At 39.4% G+C, this 19,596-nt stretch overlaps 1 protein-coding gene across 4 annotated transcripts in view; it reads left to right on the top strand.

Moving 5' to 3' along the window:
• SMAD4 (SMAD family member 4) overlaps positions 1-10,161 on the top strand; it is a 63,985-nt gene extending 53,824 nt beyond the window's left edge. For 3 of the 4 annotated variants that reach the window (XM_074205288.1, XM_074205290.1, XM_074205289.1), the window contains one exon: positions 809-10,161. In XM_074205288.1, the coding sequence (XP_074061389.1) occupies positions 809-1,020 (212 nt within the window). In that variant the 3' untranslated portion in view covers positions 1,021-10,161. The remainder of the gene's footprint in view (positions 1-808) is intronic. The other variant, XR_012472224.1, reaches the window with a different exon arrangement.
• The last annotated feature ends 9,435 nt before the right edge of the window (positions 10,162-19,596 follow it).

Raw genomic sequence — 19,596 nt, 5'->3', positions numbered from 1 at the left:
CTGGCTAAGAAAACTGCAGTGGCCCTGCAGGTTTCTCTACAGTACATGCAAATTCTTCCCATTAGTTTCATTGTTATATTGATGGGTTCAGATTGACTCTATATGTTCTGACTTGAAAATGAGATGTAGAATAATAATCTCCATTGTTGTTGTAGTTTAAAATCTGGGGTTAGTTAGCATTTAATTTTTAATGATGACAGGTTGGCTTTTTTTAATTCCTCAGGCATCAAAACCATCAATGTAATTGTTGATGACATAAAATATTTTCACCAGAGATCTGAGAAGTGTTACCACATCCTCATTCTCATCCCAACACCCCCATTAAATAACATAGTAGTACTTTCTCTACTTGGGTCAAAGAAATCCTAATGGAATAAGAAATAGAAACAATCTCTTCACTCCCCATGTTTTATTTCAAATTAGACTGTGTTATGATGGATGTAGACACTAAGGTTCTTGTAGCCAACCCATTATCTATATACTACCATGGCCTATACATGAGTTGTCTCTTGTCCCTTCACCTCCACTTCTAAAGAAAAGGTTAAGGTAGAATGTTTCTAGATTTGGGTCATTGGATATTTCATATTGGTAGACACTAGAAGCACTTGTGAGCAGCAAGACATCTCAGCCCAAAGTGTTTTCAGACAGTTTTTGTCAAGTCCAAGTCTCCAGTTGTTTTTTGGCACTTTGGCAAAGAGATTGTATGCTGAGGAGATGAAGAAAAACTGGTCATTTTACTTAACTTGGAATGTGGGGAGGAGTGGGGATGTTAACCCATCCATTGACAGACTTCATTCTCTCCCATTAGGTCTGTCAGCGGCTGCTGGGATTGGCGTGGATGACCTGCGCCGCTTATGCATTCTCAGGATGAGTTTTGTAAAGGGCTGGGGCCCTGACTACCCACGACAGAGCATCAAAGAAACACCATGCTGGATTGAGATCCATCTACACCGTGCCCTCCAACTGCTGGATGAAGTACTTCATACCATGCCAATTGCAGACCCACAGCCATTAGATTGAGGTCTCTGTACTGGGGCCATGAGTCAGGATGGTGGACTGTAAAATACAATCCTGTTTATAACCTGAAGATATATTTTACTTTTGTTCTGCTTAATCTTTTCATAAAAGGTTGGAAAAATGTGTTTGCTGCCTTGCTCCTAGCAGACAGAAACTGGATTTTAAAAATTTCTCCCCATCTAGAAACTTAAACTTGTTCAGTATGAGGCATGACTCAGAGCTTGAAATAGGGGAAAACATATCCAGATGAAGTCTTTACTAGCTATATATGAAGGAATCATTCCAGTGCTGGAAAATGTAACCTTTAGCACAATCTAGAGCCTTTTTTTGTGCAAAACCTATATACATAATCTATAGATGTTATTCTACAGAATAAAGTAAACATTGCTAATGTTTAAATGCAGAGAAAGTTCTTAAAGGTAATTTACCTTTATTGCATTCTGTTTGTGAGTGGTTACTGTTATGTATATTCCTCATCAAAAATACTGATATTGGGTGAGTTAATATTATTAAGAGCAACTTGACTCTGCATTTAAGAAGGTTTGATCACAAAAATTTCAGTGTAACCTCTTCCCAAAATAATTTCTTTGAAACTTGAACAAGTGAAGACAAAATTTTCATTCATATTATAGCTTGCAGCTTCAATTTTACATTTGCCAAGGCTAATATGTATGTACATATTTGAAAATTTCTCATTGAGACAAAAACTTGTTTTAAATTACAATTACTCTCTGTCTGATGACTGATTATTAACAAGAGGTATTTCTCTGCCCTGTTGAAGAATAGTAGCTATATTCTTTCTAAATTTCTGGGCATTGGGTCTGGTTACTAAAAGCCTGGGACAGGAATTGCTTTCCTTCATTAATTCATAGGGAAAACTTTTGTATTTTTAAAACACTAAAAGGAGTATTATCACTCCACTTAAATGTCACACTGTTCTGCAAAGCTGATGATGCTTAAACTAAATAATGAATAACTAGTATTTTGGAAACTGCTAAAATCCGTGTTAAATACTGTGCAGAATAATGGAAACATTACAATTGTTCATAATGGGTAGTTTAACTATTTTTGTACTTGATTTGATGTGTGATTTTTCGTATACAGTTTAAATCATGTACGTTATGACATTGTTTGAAATTCAGTTTTTGTATCTTGGGGCAAGACTGCAAACTTGTTTTTTATACCTTTTGGTTATTCTAAGCCCTATGCCATCAATGACCATATCAATTGGCAATGAATTTGTATAGAGAATTTAAGTAGAAAAAGTTGCAATTGTATTGACTGTACAACAGACACAATATGTATGCTTTTTATCTAGCTGGTAGTATAAATAAAACTGAAAATCTCAGTATACAAAATTGGAATCTAGGTTTGCTTTAAAAATTTTCTTTTTGCACTCGAGTCCACTAATTCAATGGTAAATCATTTTTCTACTAAATGACAGGCAAAAATACAGTAGTAAGCAAACAACCGTGGTTGTTAATATTTTATACAAGACTTCTTCACTGTTCATAATGTCTAATGTGTAGAAGTTCAAGATCTTCTGTGAAGTTTTTGCAGTAGCAGAAATAGGCCTGGTTGTCTACAAGATAAATAATGTGAAATAAAATATAGTATCACTCACAGATTTCATTAGGTCCATTTGTTTTACTTTTTTGTTAAAGTAGCCCTGATAAACTGAACAAACAAAAGCAGGCCATAAACAGATTGTTTCAGATTGTCTTATAAATCTCAGAGGTACAGAGTGCTTGTATCTGTAGAAATCTCTTTAAATGTCAACTTCTCTTACCTAGAGGCTTATCTCTTTGCTCTGGACTTCTTGTTCATTGAATCTCCTTGTAAAGAAACAACCTGCTTGGAGCATCTAGGTGGCACAGTGGACAGAGCACCAGCCCTGAAATCAGGAAGACCTGAGTTCAAATCTGGCCTCAGACACTTAATAATTACCTAGCTGTGTGACTTTTTTTTTAGTTTTTAGTTTTTGTTTTTTTTTTGCAAGGCAAATGGGGTTAAGTGGCTTGCCCAAGGCCACACAGCTAGGCAATTATTAAGTGTCTGAGACCGGATTTGAACCCAGGTACTCCTGATTCCAGGGCCAAGGTGCTTTATCCACTAAGCCACCCAGCCGCCTCTTAGCTGTGTGACTTTTGACAAGTCACACTTAATCCTGTCGCCTTGCAAAAAAAAAAAAAAAGAAAGGAAGAAAGTAAGGAAGAAAGGAACAACCTGCTGGTAAGCTTGTGAATATTAACATAAGCTATATACACCTTAGAAATGAAATACAATAGACATTATATAATATGACATAATAAGTACCTACTGTGTGCAATGTATTTTAAAATACTCCTACAGCATTGAGATTCTAAGAGTGCTTTCAAATCCTTCTATAAAGGAGGATGCTACTTTAATTTCCCCTTTATACCTAAGAGGAATTTAGTGCCTATTAATAATCTGTCACATTAAAGACTGGTCCCATCTTAGTAGTTTGAAGAATTAAGAATATAGAAAAAGGGTTTTTCAAATGACTTTGGGCAAGTAGTAGATAATCTTGCCTATGGCCTTTTCTCTGCAGCCATTATATTCACTGCCTTAATTTCTACTTCTTGGTCTTTCATAATTATTTTGGGGGGTTGGAGGAGGTGGTGGAGATAAAGCAAGTCTTCCAGACTTATAATTTCCTTATTATGAGAAGCTTTTCATTGATAATTATTAGAACTTCTCATTATCTCATTGATAGACTAGAGGCTTCTTAAAAGCAGAAACTGTTTTCCCTTTTGCCATTATCCCCAGGGCTTTGCATACTCCTAGCACATAGTAGGTGATTAATAAATGCTTGCTGAGCCAGCCTAATTCAATTTCATCCTTTCCTGGGGGCCAGAGTTAACTTATTGGTAGACCTGCTTGATTTCCAACTTTAGATGGTAGATTTATTCTTAGCTCCCCCCCTCCTTAAATACCACAGAGAATTTGGAGGGTAATGAATTTACTCAATTGCAGCAAATTATAATGGAAGCAATAAAAAGAATCCTCAATTACAGCTCTTTTTGTGGTTAAGGAACTTTTTTAGGTGGTCTAAAATACACTAGATAATACGCAGGCTTGAGCATTGTTTTTTCTTTTCCTTTTGTTCTATGTTTTTAATCTCTTTGAAAGATTATAGGAAATAAGCCATGAAACTTTTCTCCTGGATTTATTCATTTTTCTCTGACAGCTAAGGCATGTCTCTTTTTCCTAGATGGTATTGATAAAAAACTAGCCACAGCTTGTGTCACTTACATCTGTGTCCTCTGATATCTAGATTTTTTTGCTGGTATGTTCATAGTATTCTCTTCAAGTGTTTACTTGAATATCTGTTTTCATCAGCGTGTCTGTGTGTGTGTGTGTGTGTGTGTGTTCCCTGCCCTTATGTAGTTTGTAACCCCTCAGTGGTGAATTTTTATTGCTGAAAAAATTTCATGACTTGGTAGAAAACTTGAGTGGTGATAAGACCCCCAATTTTGTTAGACTGCTGCTTTTTTAGTTGGGTTATTTAGTCTAGAGCAAGGTGGATATTTCTATCCTGCCAGATCTTGGGTCCCATTGACATATCCAAGGTTAATTCCATACCAGAATGAGGTGTATCAAGAGGATGTGGAGCCACTACAGTTTAAATTTTATTTTTTAGCCATTTAGAAAGGAACTCTTTCTGAAATACAGTAAATATTTCCTGTCTCCTTAGATGGAAGATTTGGAACATAATTTAATCTTTTCTTAATAGCTCAGGGTCAACATTATAAATATCCACTAGTACATATGGTTGCAATAATGATTCTCTCAAGGGTGGGTGAAACTGTTTGCTTCTATACTATTCCAAAATATAATAGGATTTTTGAGATCTTAAGCCTGTTTTTTAATAATATTTTCCTCCAGCTTTCAATAAGATTTTAGTTTCAAATTTGCTGTGGGCTCAGAAATCACAATAAACCTACCTGTGTACAACATATAGAATGAATTGGCCTGGAATGTCTAGAAAGGGTTCAAAAATGCAAAAGAATCTGTGAGTCCATTTTGCTAATATCCCCATTTTACAGTTGAGGAAACTGAGGCACAGGCTAATAGCTGTGTGAGGTGAGTGCTGCCACTAGTGTCTGAGACCCCCCAAGCCTAGTAACTCTTATCATTTGCATCACCTGTTGCCAGATGGTGATTTATTGAGAAATGAGATGTTATTGTATGTTCATTTTTTTCTCAAAGTGATGTTTTGGGGGAAGAAAGACTTTTTTGGGTGGGGAGGGGAGGTGTCTTTTCTGCCTACCACTGAGCTTTGAATATCTTAGATGCTTTTTGTATTGAACTTAAGATATTAAGCCTTGGTTTTAATGATTTAAACTTCTTCTTGAAACAAAGAACCAAATTTTTTTTTTTTTTACCATCAGTATTCTTCCAGGGATACTTCGTTTGAGATTGTGGAATGCCAGTCTCCAGAAATCAAAATTGAGAGGGTCATAGTAGGCATGACCAAGATGCAGTACACTGACAATGAAGGAAAAAATTCAGGAGAAGCATTATGGAGAATGTCTTTGGATTTAGAGGAAGGATTCCAGTATGTTGGGTCGATCCCCTTACAGGACCTAACAGAAATCATGAACGAGAATTGCATTACATAAAGAAGATCTGGTCCATAATCTGAACTCTGTAGGAAGGGAGTGACACATCAATGAAATTCCTGATCCATCAAAATATAGAAGAACCCTGCTGCTACTACTTCATGTTGATGCTTGCTGAAGTATCCTTGATGTAGACAGATCAGTAACTGGATCCAACTAAGCCTGCTAGAGACAGGGAAAATTGAACACTCACCAACAGCACTTGAATGGGTCTCTATCTTCAGACCATCGTTTCTTCTCCCTCAGTTCACCATGTAAGAACAGGTTTGTCCCTGTCCAGAACTGTATCTGCATTTTCTAATACCTTTTCTTCCCCCCCACCCCAACATTGTTATTGGTCCTTCTAGGAAAAGAAGACCAATGATAAAGTACTGGTTGTGGGGGAGACATTAAAGTATATGCCAAGGCAGACTGAGTGCATTTCTATAATGAGATGTAAGAACAACCAATGAAACGCTGACACTTAAGACTGTTCGCTTCTGGTCATATCTTTTTTTTTTACTAGGTCCAGTTTTGGTAATTAGCTTCAGTGACTTTAGGTCTCTCTCAGCAGTTCTCAGGTTTCTTTCTCATTCTTCCTCAGTTCCATGCAAATAAGATTAGCCTTACCATTTCTTTACCAATCTATCAATAAGAATTCATTAAGTGCCTAATGAATGCCAGAGACTGTAGGGGCTGAGAATACAAAGGAAGGCAAAAGATGATCCCTGCCCTCAAGGAGCTCCCAATCTAATAAAAGCTGAATGAAACGTTGCAGTGTCTCTATTACTTCACTTTAACAACATACCTAACAGTGCAGTGTGTGGGCATATATGTAAGAAGTTAATAACAGGGGTGGCTAGGTGGCGCAGTGGATAGAACACTGGCCCTGGAATCAGGAGTCCCTGAGTTCAAATCCAGCCTCAGACACTTACTAATTATCTAGCTGTGTGGCCTTGGCCAAGTCCATTTGCCTTGCAAAAAGCTTAAAAAAAAGTAACAAGACAGGAAAAGATTTTTTTCTGCATCTTTATTTTGTTTTTCCATCAACTTGAGGAAAAGAGCAGTAGTAAAATATTTTTGAAGGTACTACAGTCTGTCTTTTGATGGTTTCCCCCTAACAGTTATGTTTTGACATTTTTGATGTTGATGACATCCATCCAAATTATTCTGATATACTAGGACCTAGGGAAGCCCAGATATTCCTCTCCCACCCTCCAAACAGACCAGTAAAATTCTAAATATTCATCAGAGGGAACAAAGAAAGGAAACCAAAGGGAAACAATTGTAATTGCCATTGAGTTCAGGACTGAACAAGAAAACCTAGAGAGGATCTGAGCAGAGACAAGCCAAGATACACAGCAGACATAGAATACAAGCAGGCCAGCCCCATCGTTGGAGACGGGGCTAGACCAGTCCCAAAGTATCCTTGCCCAAGCAATAGCAGGAGACAGGGCTATTCCACAGTCCAAGAAACCCATGCTCAACCACAGCAGAATGGGATGGAACCAACTCTGGATGTAGGATTGTAGAAAGAAATATAGAGAAAAGACTGAAGTCATAACCTCTAAGTCAAATTACCAGGTAATTGTGTCAAAATGCGGAATTCTTTCAAAAGATGGCCTATTTTTAGGACCCTCATTCAGGAGGACCAGTCAAAAATCATTACAGGATTTAGGAAAAAGCAGCCTAATTCAAACAAACTCCCAATCAAGAAATGGTCTAGGGGTGGCTAGGTGGTGCAGTGGATAGGTCACCAGCCCTGGAGTCAGGAGTACCTGAGTTCAAATCTGGCCTCAAACACTTAATAATTAACTAGCTGTGTGGCCTTGGGCAAGCCACTTAACCCCATTGCCTTGCAAAAAACCCTAAAAAAAAAATAATAAATGGTCTTGATTGAGGAAAATCCAAGGGATATAGTCAGAAGATGACATTTGACTCCACAAGTCCAGGTAATGTTAAAGAAAAGAATGATTTGGAAACATGGACTACAAGAAGAAATGGTTCAAGAGATTTTTTTTAAAAATATAATTTTAAGTGAAATAAAATCCAAGGAAGATAGAATGGGAAGGAGGAGGATAGAGTAGGACAGTTCTAAACCAAGAAATGGATTCCTGAAAATTAAAATGGATCAAACTAAAGCAATGATTTCATAAGTTAAGAAAATAAAGCAAAATCAATAGAGTGAAAAGGCTATGTAATCTATCAAGCAAACTGACAGAAAATCTAAGAAGTATATTTATCTGAAAATTAACCAAAAATGTTCTATGTACCATATTTCAGGAAATCGTAAGTGAAAACTAACCAGATCCATTAGAACTACATGGCAGAGTGAACATATGAAGCGTTTCCTCATCCTGAAAGAAATTCTAAAATTAAAATTTCCAGGAATATCATACCCAAGTTAGGTGCTCCTAGATTGAAGAAAAAAATATTCAAGTTTGGAGAAAAAAAGTTAAAGCACCCAAGAAACCAGTTAATATGATGCAAGCCTTGGCAGCATTCAAAGGAGATCTTAGAATAACATTCCAAAAAAACAAAATATAAAGGTGAGCAAAACCCTATGGGGGGAAATATAGAAGATTTTCAAGCATTTCCAGAGAAAAAACTAGAGTAGCATCTTTGAAATGTATCTTCAGGATTCAGAAGAAAACAAGTAAATTTATTTGGGCATTTAGGGTAAATGCATTTGAACATTTTAGAAAGGTCTTGCTTTGTCTTTTATACTTGAAGAGAACAAAAACAACATCATGATGTTCGAGTTTTATGGTTTGTCTTGACTGTGGCTGATTAGATCAATACAAGTTTGAAACACTCTACCACAGGTTGGGCTCAAATAGTTAATGTGAGCACCTGGTGTAAGTTCTCTGAACTTGAGCATCTCATATTTCCTTTGAATTGTTTCCATTCTGCCTTGCAGGACAGCTGGGTGATGCATTGGATAGAACTCTGGCCTTGGAATCAGGACAGGAGTTCAAATCCAGCCTCAGACATTTGCCTCTTACTAGCTGTGTGATTTTGGGCAAGTCACCCAACTCTGATTGCCTCAAATCCAGAGCTATCTCCAGTCATCCTGATTGACATCTGGTCGCTGTACCCAGATGGCACTGGAGGAGAAAGTGAGGCTGATGACTTAGCACAGCCTCCCCCACTCAAATCTAATTCATGTGCTTGTCATGTCACACCTCCCTGATGTCGTGGTCTTCTTCAAAAATGGACAAAAAGTTATCTCATTTTGCCTTGCTCATAGAGTGCAGCACCCTCTCTGATGAGGGCACATCATGCTGGGTGGTCCTGGGCCAATGTCTCCTATGTTGCATAATCAGTTCCAAAGTTCTTGAGATTATCCTGGTATCTTTTTTTCCCGACTCCATTGTGAGCATTGCCCTTATGTGAGGGTCTCCACAAAATAATCTTTTTGGCAAGAGTAAATTTGGCATTAAACAATGTGGCCAGCCCATCAGAGTTGTGCTTTACATTGATCTACAGTGATCTACCATGATGAAGTGTTTACATTTTAAAATGGGAAGAATAAATGTCCCCTTAGAACCCTAATGTAGTCAGCAATCATAGAGTTACATAAGACAGAATGTAGTGCTGTGTTTTGAAAGGCAGCTCTATGTAGTGGATATTGCACTGGACTTGGACTTAGACTTAGGAAGGCCTGAATTCAATACTTGCCTCCTATATGCCGGTCATGTGACCCTGAGGAAGTCACTTAAGCTGTCAGTGCCTCTGTTTCCTCATCTGTAAAATAGCTTTTGGTGTCAGACTATTTAAGCTCTAAATCTATGATTCTAAGAAGAGAAAGAAATGGAAAATATATTAGGAAAGAAAGGAAAAGGAATTTATTTTTACATAATGGGTATATGAGATGGAGGATATATAAATCTGGTAGAAGGGGGGAACATGCATCATGTGAACCCCCCTCTGAACCAAAGATGGATTTAGCGCACACATCTGGTAGTGAAATAAATACATTCAATTTAACAAGGAAATGGGCAGAGATAGAGATGGGGAGATAGAGGATTAAAATGAGAGGATTAGTTATAAGCAAACAAAGACTAATGTTGGAGAGTTGAATAGGAAGGGGGAAATAAAAGGAAAGAAAAACAAAATCTGATTGGGAGTCAGGCAAAGGGAAAAGAAGAGGAGCAGTAGAGCAGAAAGACTGTTTTGATTATAGTTCTCCCATAAAAAGAATAGCAGAATCCAACAATAAATATATGAAGTATGTTTGAAACAGTTACACAATTAAAATAGAGTGTGGAACATAATTTATTACACTTCAGGTGAACTAAAAAAAGCAAGAGTGACACTCATCACCTTTTATGATATCTGGGTTCTGTTATCTGCCCATAATATGGAACCTGGAGGGGTGAAGAGCACTTACTGAAGGAAAATTGATGTGTCAGATAGGGTACAGAGGGCATAATTTAACTGATGCTCAGAGGAAAACAATAGAGGCCTGTACCTCAAATACTGAGAACAACCCCCCATTCTGGCAAAATTCTTAAAAGGAACAAGGATTCTAATTCTAATGAAGTCTCTTAGTTGTAACTTTTTTGCTATCTGTGATTTTATCTGGTTGGATTTTTTTTCTGAAATAATGCAGTAAAATATTTCCTTAGTATCCTGTAATTGAGGCTATTTTACTTGATCTCTTGTTATTTCCATAAGTAGATGGATGTTGAAGGTCTAGTCAGCATGCTGGACCAGAGGTAGAATTCTAAAATTCTAGTCAGCTTTCTGCTTTATTAAGTAGCACATTCCTTTTATGAAGAATTTTGGCAATCAGATCAAGAGATTGGAGGTAAAAAAAACCTCCCAATCCTATTTTTAAGGTATGTTATTAGAGGGCGCAGCTAGGTGGCACAGTGCATAGAACACTGACCCTGGAGTCAGGAGGACCTGAGTTCAAATGTGGCCTCAGACACTTAATAATTACCTAGCTGTGTGGCCTTGGGCAAGCCACTTAACCCCATTGCCTTGCAAAAAAAAAATTAAATAAAAAAAAGACTGACATTAGTGAAAGAAGAGTAGGATTATGACTGGTTTATGTAGTGTATCATCGGGAGCACTAGATTTGAGTTCAAATCCTGTCTACTATTTACTATCTATTTTACTTCATCTCTGTGGGTCTCATTTTCCTCATCTGTAAAATGAAGGAATTGGACTAGATCTCTCATGTTCCATCCCTTTCAACTCATTATCTTGAGATTATAGGAAATGTAACTAGGTGTGGTAAAGGAATACTTGATTAGGGAGCAAGAAACTTAGTCTACCTTTTTCCCTTTGCAGAGGGGGAGGACTACAGAGTTGCCATTAAATACACTGTGGTCTCAGTTAATGTGTTGTCAGTTTTGCTGAGCTGCCTTTTTTCTTCCCCTTTTCAATCTTTTTTTTTTAAGATAGGAATGTCCAGGAGGAGGGACGTATTTCAAAATGAAAATGATAAAAAAAAACCAATAAAATATAATAAAAAGAAATTAGGGGTCAAGGGATCTGTGTTCCACTGCCCTTCCCCCTTCCTTAAGAATGTTAGCTTCAAAGGTTAGGCTTGTATCTAACACTTGCTATCAAACTCCTCCACCGAAACTGCCTTCTGTCTCTTCTTGAACAAACGGAATGGTCCTAGCAAGACCCTCGGTGGTGTGAATAGTGTTTATGCAATGGCATTTCTGGGCGGCTGGGTGGTGGGGTGGAGCAAGTGTCTCTTCTCTTGCAAAATGAGACTGGACTAGCTAGCCCCTGGGAGCCTACACGCTCATCAGAGCTAGAACCAAGGCATGTGAAGTGGCCATTCACCAAGGGCTCAAGATACAGGAGGGTGCAAAGAGGGCTATGTCATAACTTAACGATTTAATTCTAGAACACGGCACAGGAGCATGTACTTTGTCATAAGGCATGTGTGACTAGTTAAATCTCATCCAACATTGGATAGCAATAATAAAGCTATTATTTCTATCATAGTGTATGGTTTTGCAGAGTAGTTTTCCTAGTTTATCTCATTTAAGGTTCACAACAACTAGTGAGGCAGGTCTGTTGCTAAGTATCATCCTCATTTCTGGTCGGGAGTATTGAGGCAGAAAGTGAGCAAGCGACTTGCCCTTGGATGGCCAATTTATGCTGAAGGCAGGATCCGGAGATCGTAGACTTAGAACAGGAAGAGCCACTGGAGATGCTGGAGGAGTCCAGCCCCCTCATTTTACAAATAAGGAATCCTGAGGTCCAGAGGGGTTTAGTCAATCAATCAATAAACATTAATGAAGCATCTACTTTGTAACTGCCAGCTGCAAGATAAAAGGCAATTCTTGCCCTTAAGGAACTCACAGACTAGGATGAGACAGCAAAACAAATAGCTGTACAAATAAGCCTTATTCAAGATAACTGGAAACAGTCAACAAAAGGGTAAGCATTAGAATTAAGAGGGACTGGGAAAAGCTTCCTGTGGAAAGTGGGATTTCAGGTTAAGTGACTTAACTATGGTTCCCACAGGCAGTAAATAGCAGAAGCAGGTTTCAGATCTGGGTCATTTGACTGTTCTGACCCAGTTTTAACCTCAGAGAATCCCAAGTCTAAGTCTCTTTACCACTATGCCTTGTGCCTTAGCCACAGTAGTGATATTACTCACATTGGTGTCTCCCTCTGAAGGGTTCTTTGGTTTACCCCTGCCTACCTCCCCATTCTTGCTATTTACATTTTGCCTACATTGTCTCTTGAATGGGATAGGACTGGGGGAGGTGGAAATGATGAAGATGAGGGGAAGAGCAAAAGAATGTAAAGCCATTCCTCCCCCCAAGTCCTGGCCCACAGCCTTGCCTCTAGGAACCCCAGCTACTATGGGGTGGCAAGGGTCTTTGGAATGCTGGAAGCTTGGAGGCGTCTCCAGACAGGGCCACCCCAACCCGGCCTGGCAGGGGCATTTCTGGATACTTTCTAATTCATAAAGTTCACTAATAAACTGGTCTTCTATCTAATTGTCATGAAATTTAGGCTTATTTGTAAGCTCCTTGGAAAAGCTATTTCCCTTTCGTATCCCCAGTGCCCAGGATGGAGTCTAGCATACAGCAGGTGCTTAATTAATGTTCATTACTTGATTATTTTGGGAACAGGATTCCATATTCATTATACCATTCCCTAGCTCAAGAACTGAACTGGCTCCTTATTGCTTAGCAAATCAAATGCAAATGTCTCAGCAAGGTTCTCCAAGCTCTCTGTGATCTGATCCTTATCTCTAAGACTAGGTAGCTGTGTGACCTTGGATCAATCACTTTACCCTTCTGAGCCTCAGATTCTGAAAACTGAAGCTAATGATGGAACCAAAGGATTCAGAGGGGAAATGGACCTCAGGCATCAGGTAGTCCAACTATCTCCTTTTGCCGATGGAAGAACAGACAAAATGTCCTGTTTTCAAGGAAATACAATTAGAGCTATCAAAATCAATTTTCTTTCTTTTGTTAAGAATGTGATAACATCAGTAAACATGAACATGTCCTTACATAATGAAAAAGCAGAAAAGGGGAATTCTATGTCACCAAGAATCTGTTAAATGTACCTTGTTTTTTATATTAATTTCATCACTGAAGTTCCAGTTCTGTCCTGCTTGTATCCCCTTCTGAACTTCCTTCTTTTCTCCTCTGTGTATTTTTATAATGTTCCACTGACATTGAAATATTATTAATACTACACCTCTCTAAGCCTAACTCGGTCCTTTTTCATCAATGAAGTCTTTTTTTGATCTTTCAGACCCCAGAGAACCTTCTCTCTTCCCCTTTTGCTCTCCCTCTTCCTCTTTCCCTCTCCCTGCCCCCCCTTCTGTCTCCTCTTTGTCTTACTTTTTAAATTCCTGCAGTACCCACATTCTCTACCCCCTCATTTAGCTCTTAAAATCTTTCATGATTTGAACAATACAACTTCATGTGTGTTATACTTGTCTCCTCTTTTAGAGCCAATTTACCATATCTGCCTCTCAGGGTTCCATGGTAAGGTAATCCTTGGGGGTTTGTAGAGTTTTCCTTTCTCTACTGTGATTATCTCCACTGACTTGTGTTCTCCCCATTGTAAGCCACTGGTAACAAGCCCCCAGTTTTTATTTAATGTCAAATGACTTTTCCAAAGGAATATTTACTTCAAAAACATAACATGAACATAAATTTTCCCCATTACCTTGCAGGTTTGTGTGTGTGTGTGTGTGTGTGTGTGTGTGTGTGTGTGTGTGTGTGGACACTCCCCCCACTAAACCTTCTTAGTCTCCAAGAGAGTAGGCTCATGATTCAGCTCAGTATCTACCCAGTCCAGGACCCTTTGAACTCATATCCAAGGTGGCATACCTGCTAGAGTTCTTTTCTCAACCACTGTTGGGTAGAGGTCCTTTGGGTTACTTCTTGCTCCCTGGGGCACTGCTGCTGGGTTGACTAAAAAACCCCTCCTGGAGTGCCAGGACATGGAAGTGCCCTCCTTATTCTGGAGTATGGGGATGCTGCAATGCTCCCTGGACCTTTAAAAGGTTCTCCAAGGTCTGCTCCCTTCCCTGGACAGGAGAAGCACAGAGGTCCAGGAGAGGAGGCCGGGCGGAAGGAAGCCAGATGAGGGCTACAGGAAGCAGCCTTAAAGGCCTCTGCCACCAACCAGAGAACCCCGACTTCACCATGGACTCAACTACTTACGGAAGATGACCCCTCCTCTCCTGCTCCACATCAGCCTGACTCTGATGAAGGCAGGCTCCTGACTGAGCTGAGATGCTCAGTGGCCACGCTGGGCCTGCATTACAACTCATTTTGTGTCCACAACGTCCTCTCTTGCCTCTCAGAAAGCTGCTTAATACCTTCCCCACCCTGTGCTGATTCCATGCCAGGCTAATTGCCACGAATGGACACTCCCAGGGTGAGTGATTTTCCATCCAATTATTGCCTCTGAATGATGGAACTGCATGCCTTCAGTGTGTTCCCCAGGTCACAACTTTGCCTTTTCAAGGGATCAGTGGACCTTTCTCCCAGGAGCTGTCAGTGCCGTACCACCAGAGTCACTCAGCCAGGGAAGGGACCTCTGAGACTTGTCAACTTGGGAGGATTTGGGAGGGTGACTTGTTTTCCTTCCTCCTGACAGATGGCTTCCTTCATCCTAATCTGTCAATTAAAATTGGTTTTTATTTTCAATTTGTAAGCATCCCCCCCACCTCTGTCCTACTATCCCTCTCCCTAAGGTGGGAAAAAATAAAATTACTCTTGGAATGGATACATTAAGAAAAAGAAACTCCCATACTGACCTTGTCCAAAAATGTGTGTCTTGTTGAGCACATTTAGCAGAAAGTCTCTTTGTAGCAAAATCCCCAGGACCCTCACTTTGAGATTATTACAGAACTTTGGTTCTGTATTATGCAATGCAACATTTGATTTTATATGATCTGGTCACATAATGGTTTTGTGTTCGTGCATTTGTCTTGTTGCTCAATTAGAACTGATTCCTATGAAATTCACTTTTTTTTAACATTTATTTTTAATTTAAGGCAATGGGGTTAAGTGACTTGCCCAAGGTCATACAACTAGGCAATTATTATGTGTCAGAGATTGGATTTGAACTCAGGTCCTCCTGACTCCAGGGCTGGTGCTCTATCCACTGCACCACCTAGTTGCCCCTGAAATTCACTTTTTTTTTTTTTAGGTTTTTTGCAAGGCAGTGGGGTTAAGTGGCTTACCCAAGGCCACACAGGTAATTATTAAGTGTCTGAGACAGGATTTGAACTCAGGTTTTGCTGACTCCAAGGCCAGTGCTCTATTCACTGTGCCACCTAGCTGCCCCCTGAAATTCACTTTCGAAAAAAAATGATTGAGCATACTGATATGGCTCTATACTAAGTCATAAAAACCATAAAGATTAAAAGGGAATTGTCCCTGCCCTCATGAAGACAAGTCAAGTCAACAAGGGCTGATTAAGCACTTATTGCATACCAGGGACTATTCTGGTAATACAAATACAAGCAGAAAAGATAGATAGTTCCTGCCCACGAGGAGCTTATAGACTAGTGGGGGAAGACAACATAGAACAGGAAGCTCAATGTGTACAGCAAGAAGGGCATCGTGTTGGAAAGTCTACAGAGGTAGGAGTGTAGTCTGGAGAGGAAGGCAGACGTGGTTGGAGTGGGCACTTTCCTCAAAATAGAGGTTCTGGGAGGAGCAGACTAACCAGAGGAAGGGGGAGCAGGGGCAGAATGAAGGTTTGAGTGAGAAGGATGCTTTGGCATGATGTGTGGAGGCAGGAGGTAGAGCCTGGAGAAGAATGAAGATATTACTATCAAATGAGGAATTCTGAGATAAGTAAGGCCAGTGGCAGAGCAGATTCATGCTGTAGGGGGGAGAGGAAGTTTCAGTTTATATTGGGGTGAAGAGGAGGGATGGTCGTTATCAAGAAACACTGTGAAAAAGGTAGCATTTCAGGGGAGCCTTGAAATATGAAGAGGGGTTTGAAAAATAGAGAGGATAGGGAGAGCTCATTCCAGGCAGAAGAAACTGTCCTGGTACAAAGTCTTGAAGGCAGTAATGTGCAAGATGTGTTTATTTGGAATGGCAGGTTATCATGTGTAGGAGAAGCTAATAAATACATGTGGGGGGGGCTGGGGAGGAGGTCCTGAGTTAAAATTGGGAAGATAAGTTGAAAGGTTTTCAATGCCAAGTTTAGTTTGATCTTTTTTTTAAACACTAGAAATGTTCCTTACCTTTGGTTGGTAGCAGAGGTTGTGCTCCGGGTTAATATTCTGTTATAGGAAACAATGCTACACTGAACCTTGGAGCCATTATAGTGATTACAAAAGCCAGTGGCCCTGGGACTCCTTTCTTCTGATTGGTTGCGGCCTCCCAGAATCTCCATTTTAAAGAGGGTGCCCAGGACAGCCAAGTCTTCATTCCTACCCTACAAATTTTCTCTACCACACCCCAACATGGTACCTTTCCCATCTCTCTGCTTTTCAGCTTCTTTATTCATTATCTTCCACCATTATAATGTAAACTCTTTGAGGACAAGGACTATCTGGACTTAGCAAAGGACTCAGCACATAATAAACCTTAATAAATCTTTGTTGACTTGACTTGATTTTACTAAAGAGGAAAAAGTCTGAGTGAGACAGCTCCATTCTTGAAGTATGTAACCCAAGAGCACCCTGCAGAACACTTTCAGCAGTAATAGCAATAATAGAACCCTTTCTCTAGTCCTCCCTTGAAGCCTACTGGAAGTCCTCTACATCACAAAAGTGAGGCAAACTCTTGCCCAGGGATATGGACACTTGTAGGTTGTGGATGGCACTGATGTCCACAAATCTTCTGGGTCTTAATAGTAGATCGATGTGCCTCTAGGAAACCAGGCAGCAAAACAGGCAGGGCCCCTAAAGCAAACATATTGTCCTAGATTCCCCTTTCCTCTTTCCTTTTCTTCTTTTCCTTGGGTACTGAAAGAATTCATATGGACTGGACTCAGCTTCAGGTGGCTCCTTTGCCCTGTGAGAGACGGGAGACAGCCAGAGTGCTCAGTGGCTTCTGGATCTATGGGTGTCGCAGGCTGTGGGTGGTCCCTTTGCTTCTGGGACAGGATATTTGAGTCTGAGTCCTGAGGCCAGGTTAAAATGATAGTGACTTTCCAGTCTAGAAAGATAAAGACTAGAAGGCTTCCATAATAGTATGAAAGTCTACAAAAATCAAAATGGAGAGGGCTTTAGGATAGGGGGTGATGAGGATGTGGGAGGGTGAATGCAATTCATGGCTCATGCTAGCTTACTAGAAAGGGGTGCCTCCCTTAAGCTTGAAATTGGTACATCCAGGACAAATAAACAAATAACCCTCCAAGAATTACTCTTCACAGGGTAAGGAGCAAATTTATGGAATCATTTCCCCTTTAGATTGAAAGTATTTATGAGTTTTTTTTAAAAAAGATGAAATTAGGTATGATAATTAGATTGAGTTACTAGGGAAATTCAAAGTTTGGGGAGTAAGCCTTATCTTTGGGTGGGCATCAAGGATGATGATCACAAGTCTTTTGGAGGATAAATGCAATTATATTCTTTTATTGTTTTGAGTTTGATTACCCCAGTTCCCACTTCAGATTTTTCTCTGATTGACAAGCAAAACTTATTGAGGGGGTGGTTAGGTGGCTCAATGGATAAAGCACTGGCCCTGGAGTCAGGAGTGCCTGGGTTCAAATCCAGTCTCAGACACTTAATAATTTCCTAGCTGTGTGGCCTCCGGCAAGCCACTTAACCCCATTTGCCTTGCAAAAACCTAAAAACAAAAAAAACAAAAACAAAAAAAAACTTAATTAGGTGTCTCAGGTGAAATGAGGCACAGTGTCATCAGTAGGAGTCTCCAGCCCTCCTGAAGCTCTGAAATCCTTAGGTGGTTGAGGAAGGCAGGACATTCCTAGACTAGAAGGGGATGGGGGAGGTTATGGTGCTGCAGGTAGGGAAGAAGGATAAGAAGGGAATGAAAAAAGAAAGGGAAAGAGGGAAAAAAAGGAAGGCGAGAAAGTTGTACTTAGGTAGAGATGAGGAAGTTGGAAAAAGAAATGAAGGGGCAAGAGTATCAGTTTGGATGGAAGAGCCCTTCCTGCCCCACCTGGTAGAGATACGAAAGTGAGCAGCTGATGGCCTCAATGTCCTGAGCAGGTCCACTAGGTGTCCCCACAGCTTTATAGAGACTAGTGAAATAATTTCTTTAAGGCTTTGGGGACCTTGAATATATCCCCCCACCCCAATAATATATCAAAGAATATATACAAGATCATGGGAATTAGAGAATCTTTGATCTTGGAGTATTTGAAAGTTTTATCTAGTCCAACTCCATTATTTAAAGACAAGAAAGCAGGATCTAGAGAGAAGTGAAATAATTTCCATTTGTCAAACAAATGATAATTCTCTTATTTACACAACCAGGACAAGAACTCAGATATCTTGACTCCTAGGCCAGTATTCTTTGAGTACTCAGGGAATTTTGAGATCTTATTTGAATTTATTTTAGTAAATACTATTTTATTTTTTCAATGACATGTAAAGATAACATGTTTTTAACATTATTTTTTATAGTTTTTTCAATGACTCCAAACATTTTTTCCCCAATTACATGCAAAGATAGTTGTCAACACTTATCCTTTTGCAAGCTTTTGAGTTCCACATTTTTCTACTACCCTCCTTTCTAACCCCTTTCCCATGACTTCAGACAATCTAATATAGGTTGTACATGTGCAGTTGTATTTAACATATTTCCCCTATTAGTCATGTTGTGAAAAAAAGACTTAGAATTAAGGAGGGGGACATAAAAAAGAAAGTAAAAACATAAGAAAAATGTTTTAAAAAGAGAACATAGAGGGGTGGCTAGGTGGTGCAGTGGATAGAGCACTGGCCTTGGAGTCAAGAGTACCTGAGTTCAAATCCAGCCTCAGACAATTAATAATTACCTAGCTGTGTTGCCTTGGGCAAGCCACTTAACCCCATTGCCTTGAAAAATCTAAAAAATAAAAAATAATAATAAAAAGAGAGCATAGTATGCTTTGCTCTGCATTCAGAATCCACAGTTTTTTCTCTGGATGTAGATGGCATTTTCATTAATAAGACAATCCTGAGAGACCTGTTAAGGAAAAGTAAGAGTTTGAGTTCCAAATTTTTGTACCTCCCTCCCTTCCCACCCCACCTCCCCAAGATAGCAAGCGATCTAATCTAGGTGATACATATTCAATCATGTTAAACATATTTCCACATTAGTCTTATTGTGAAAGAAGAAACAGAACAAAAAAGAAAAATGAAGAAGAAAAAAGGTGAAAATTATATGCTTCCATTTGCATTCAAACCCCATAGTTCTTCCTCTGGATATGGATGGTGTTTTCTATCATGAGTCTTTTTGAATTGTCTTAGATCACTGTTTTGCTGAGAAGAACTAGGTCTTTCAGTGTTGTTTTGCTGCATACAATGATCTCT

Source organism: Macrotis lagotis, chromosome X, assembly GCF_037893015.1.
Source record: "Macrotis lagotis isolate mMagLag1 chromosome X, bilby.v1.9.chrom.fasta, whole genome shotgun sequence".
NCBI classification, from domain to species: Eukaryota; Metazoa; Chordata; class Mammalia; order Peramelemorphia; family Peramelidae; genus Macrotis; species Macrotis lagotis.
The sequence above is the reverse complement of the archived record's forward strand: the minus strand, read 5'-3'. Positions and strand labels throughout refer to the sequence as shown.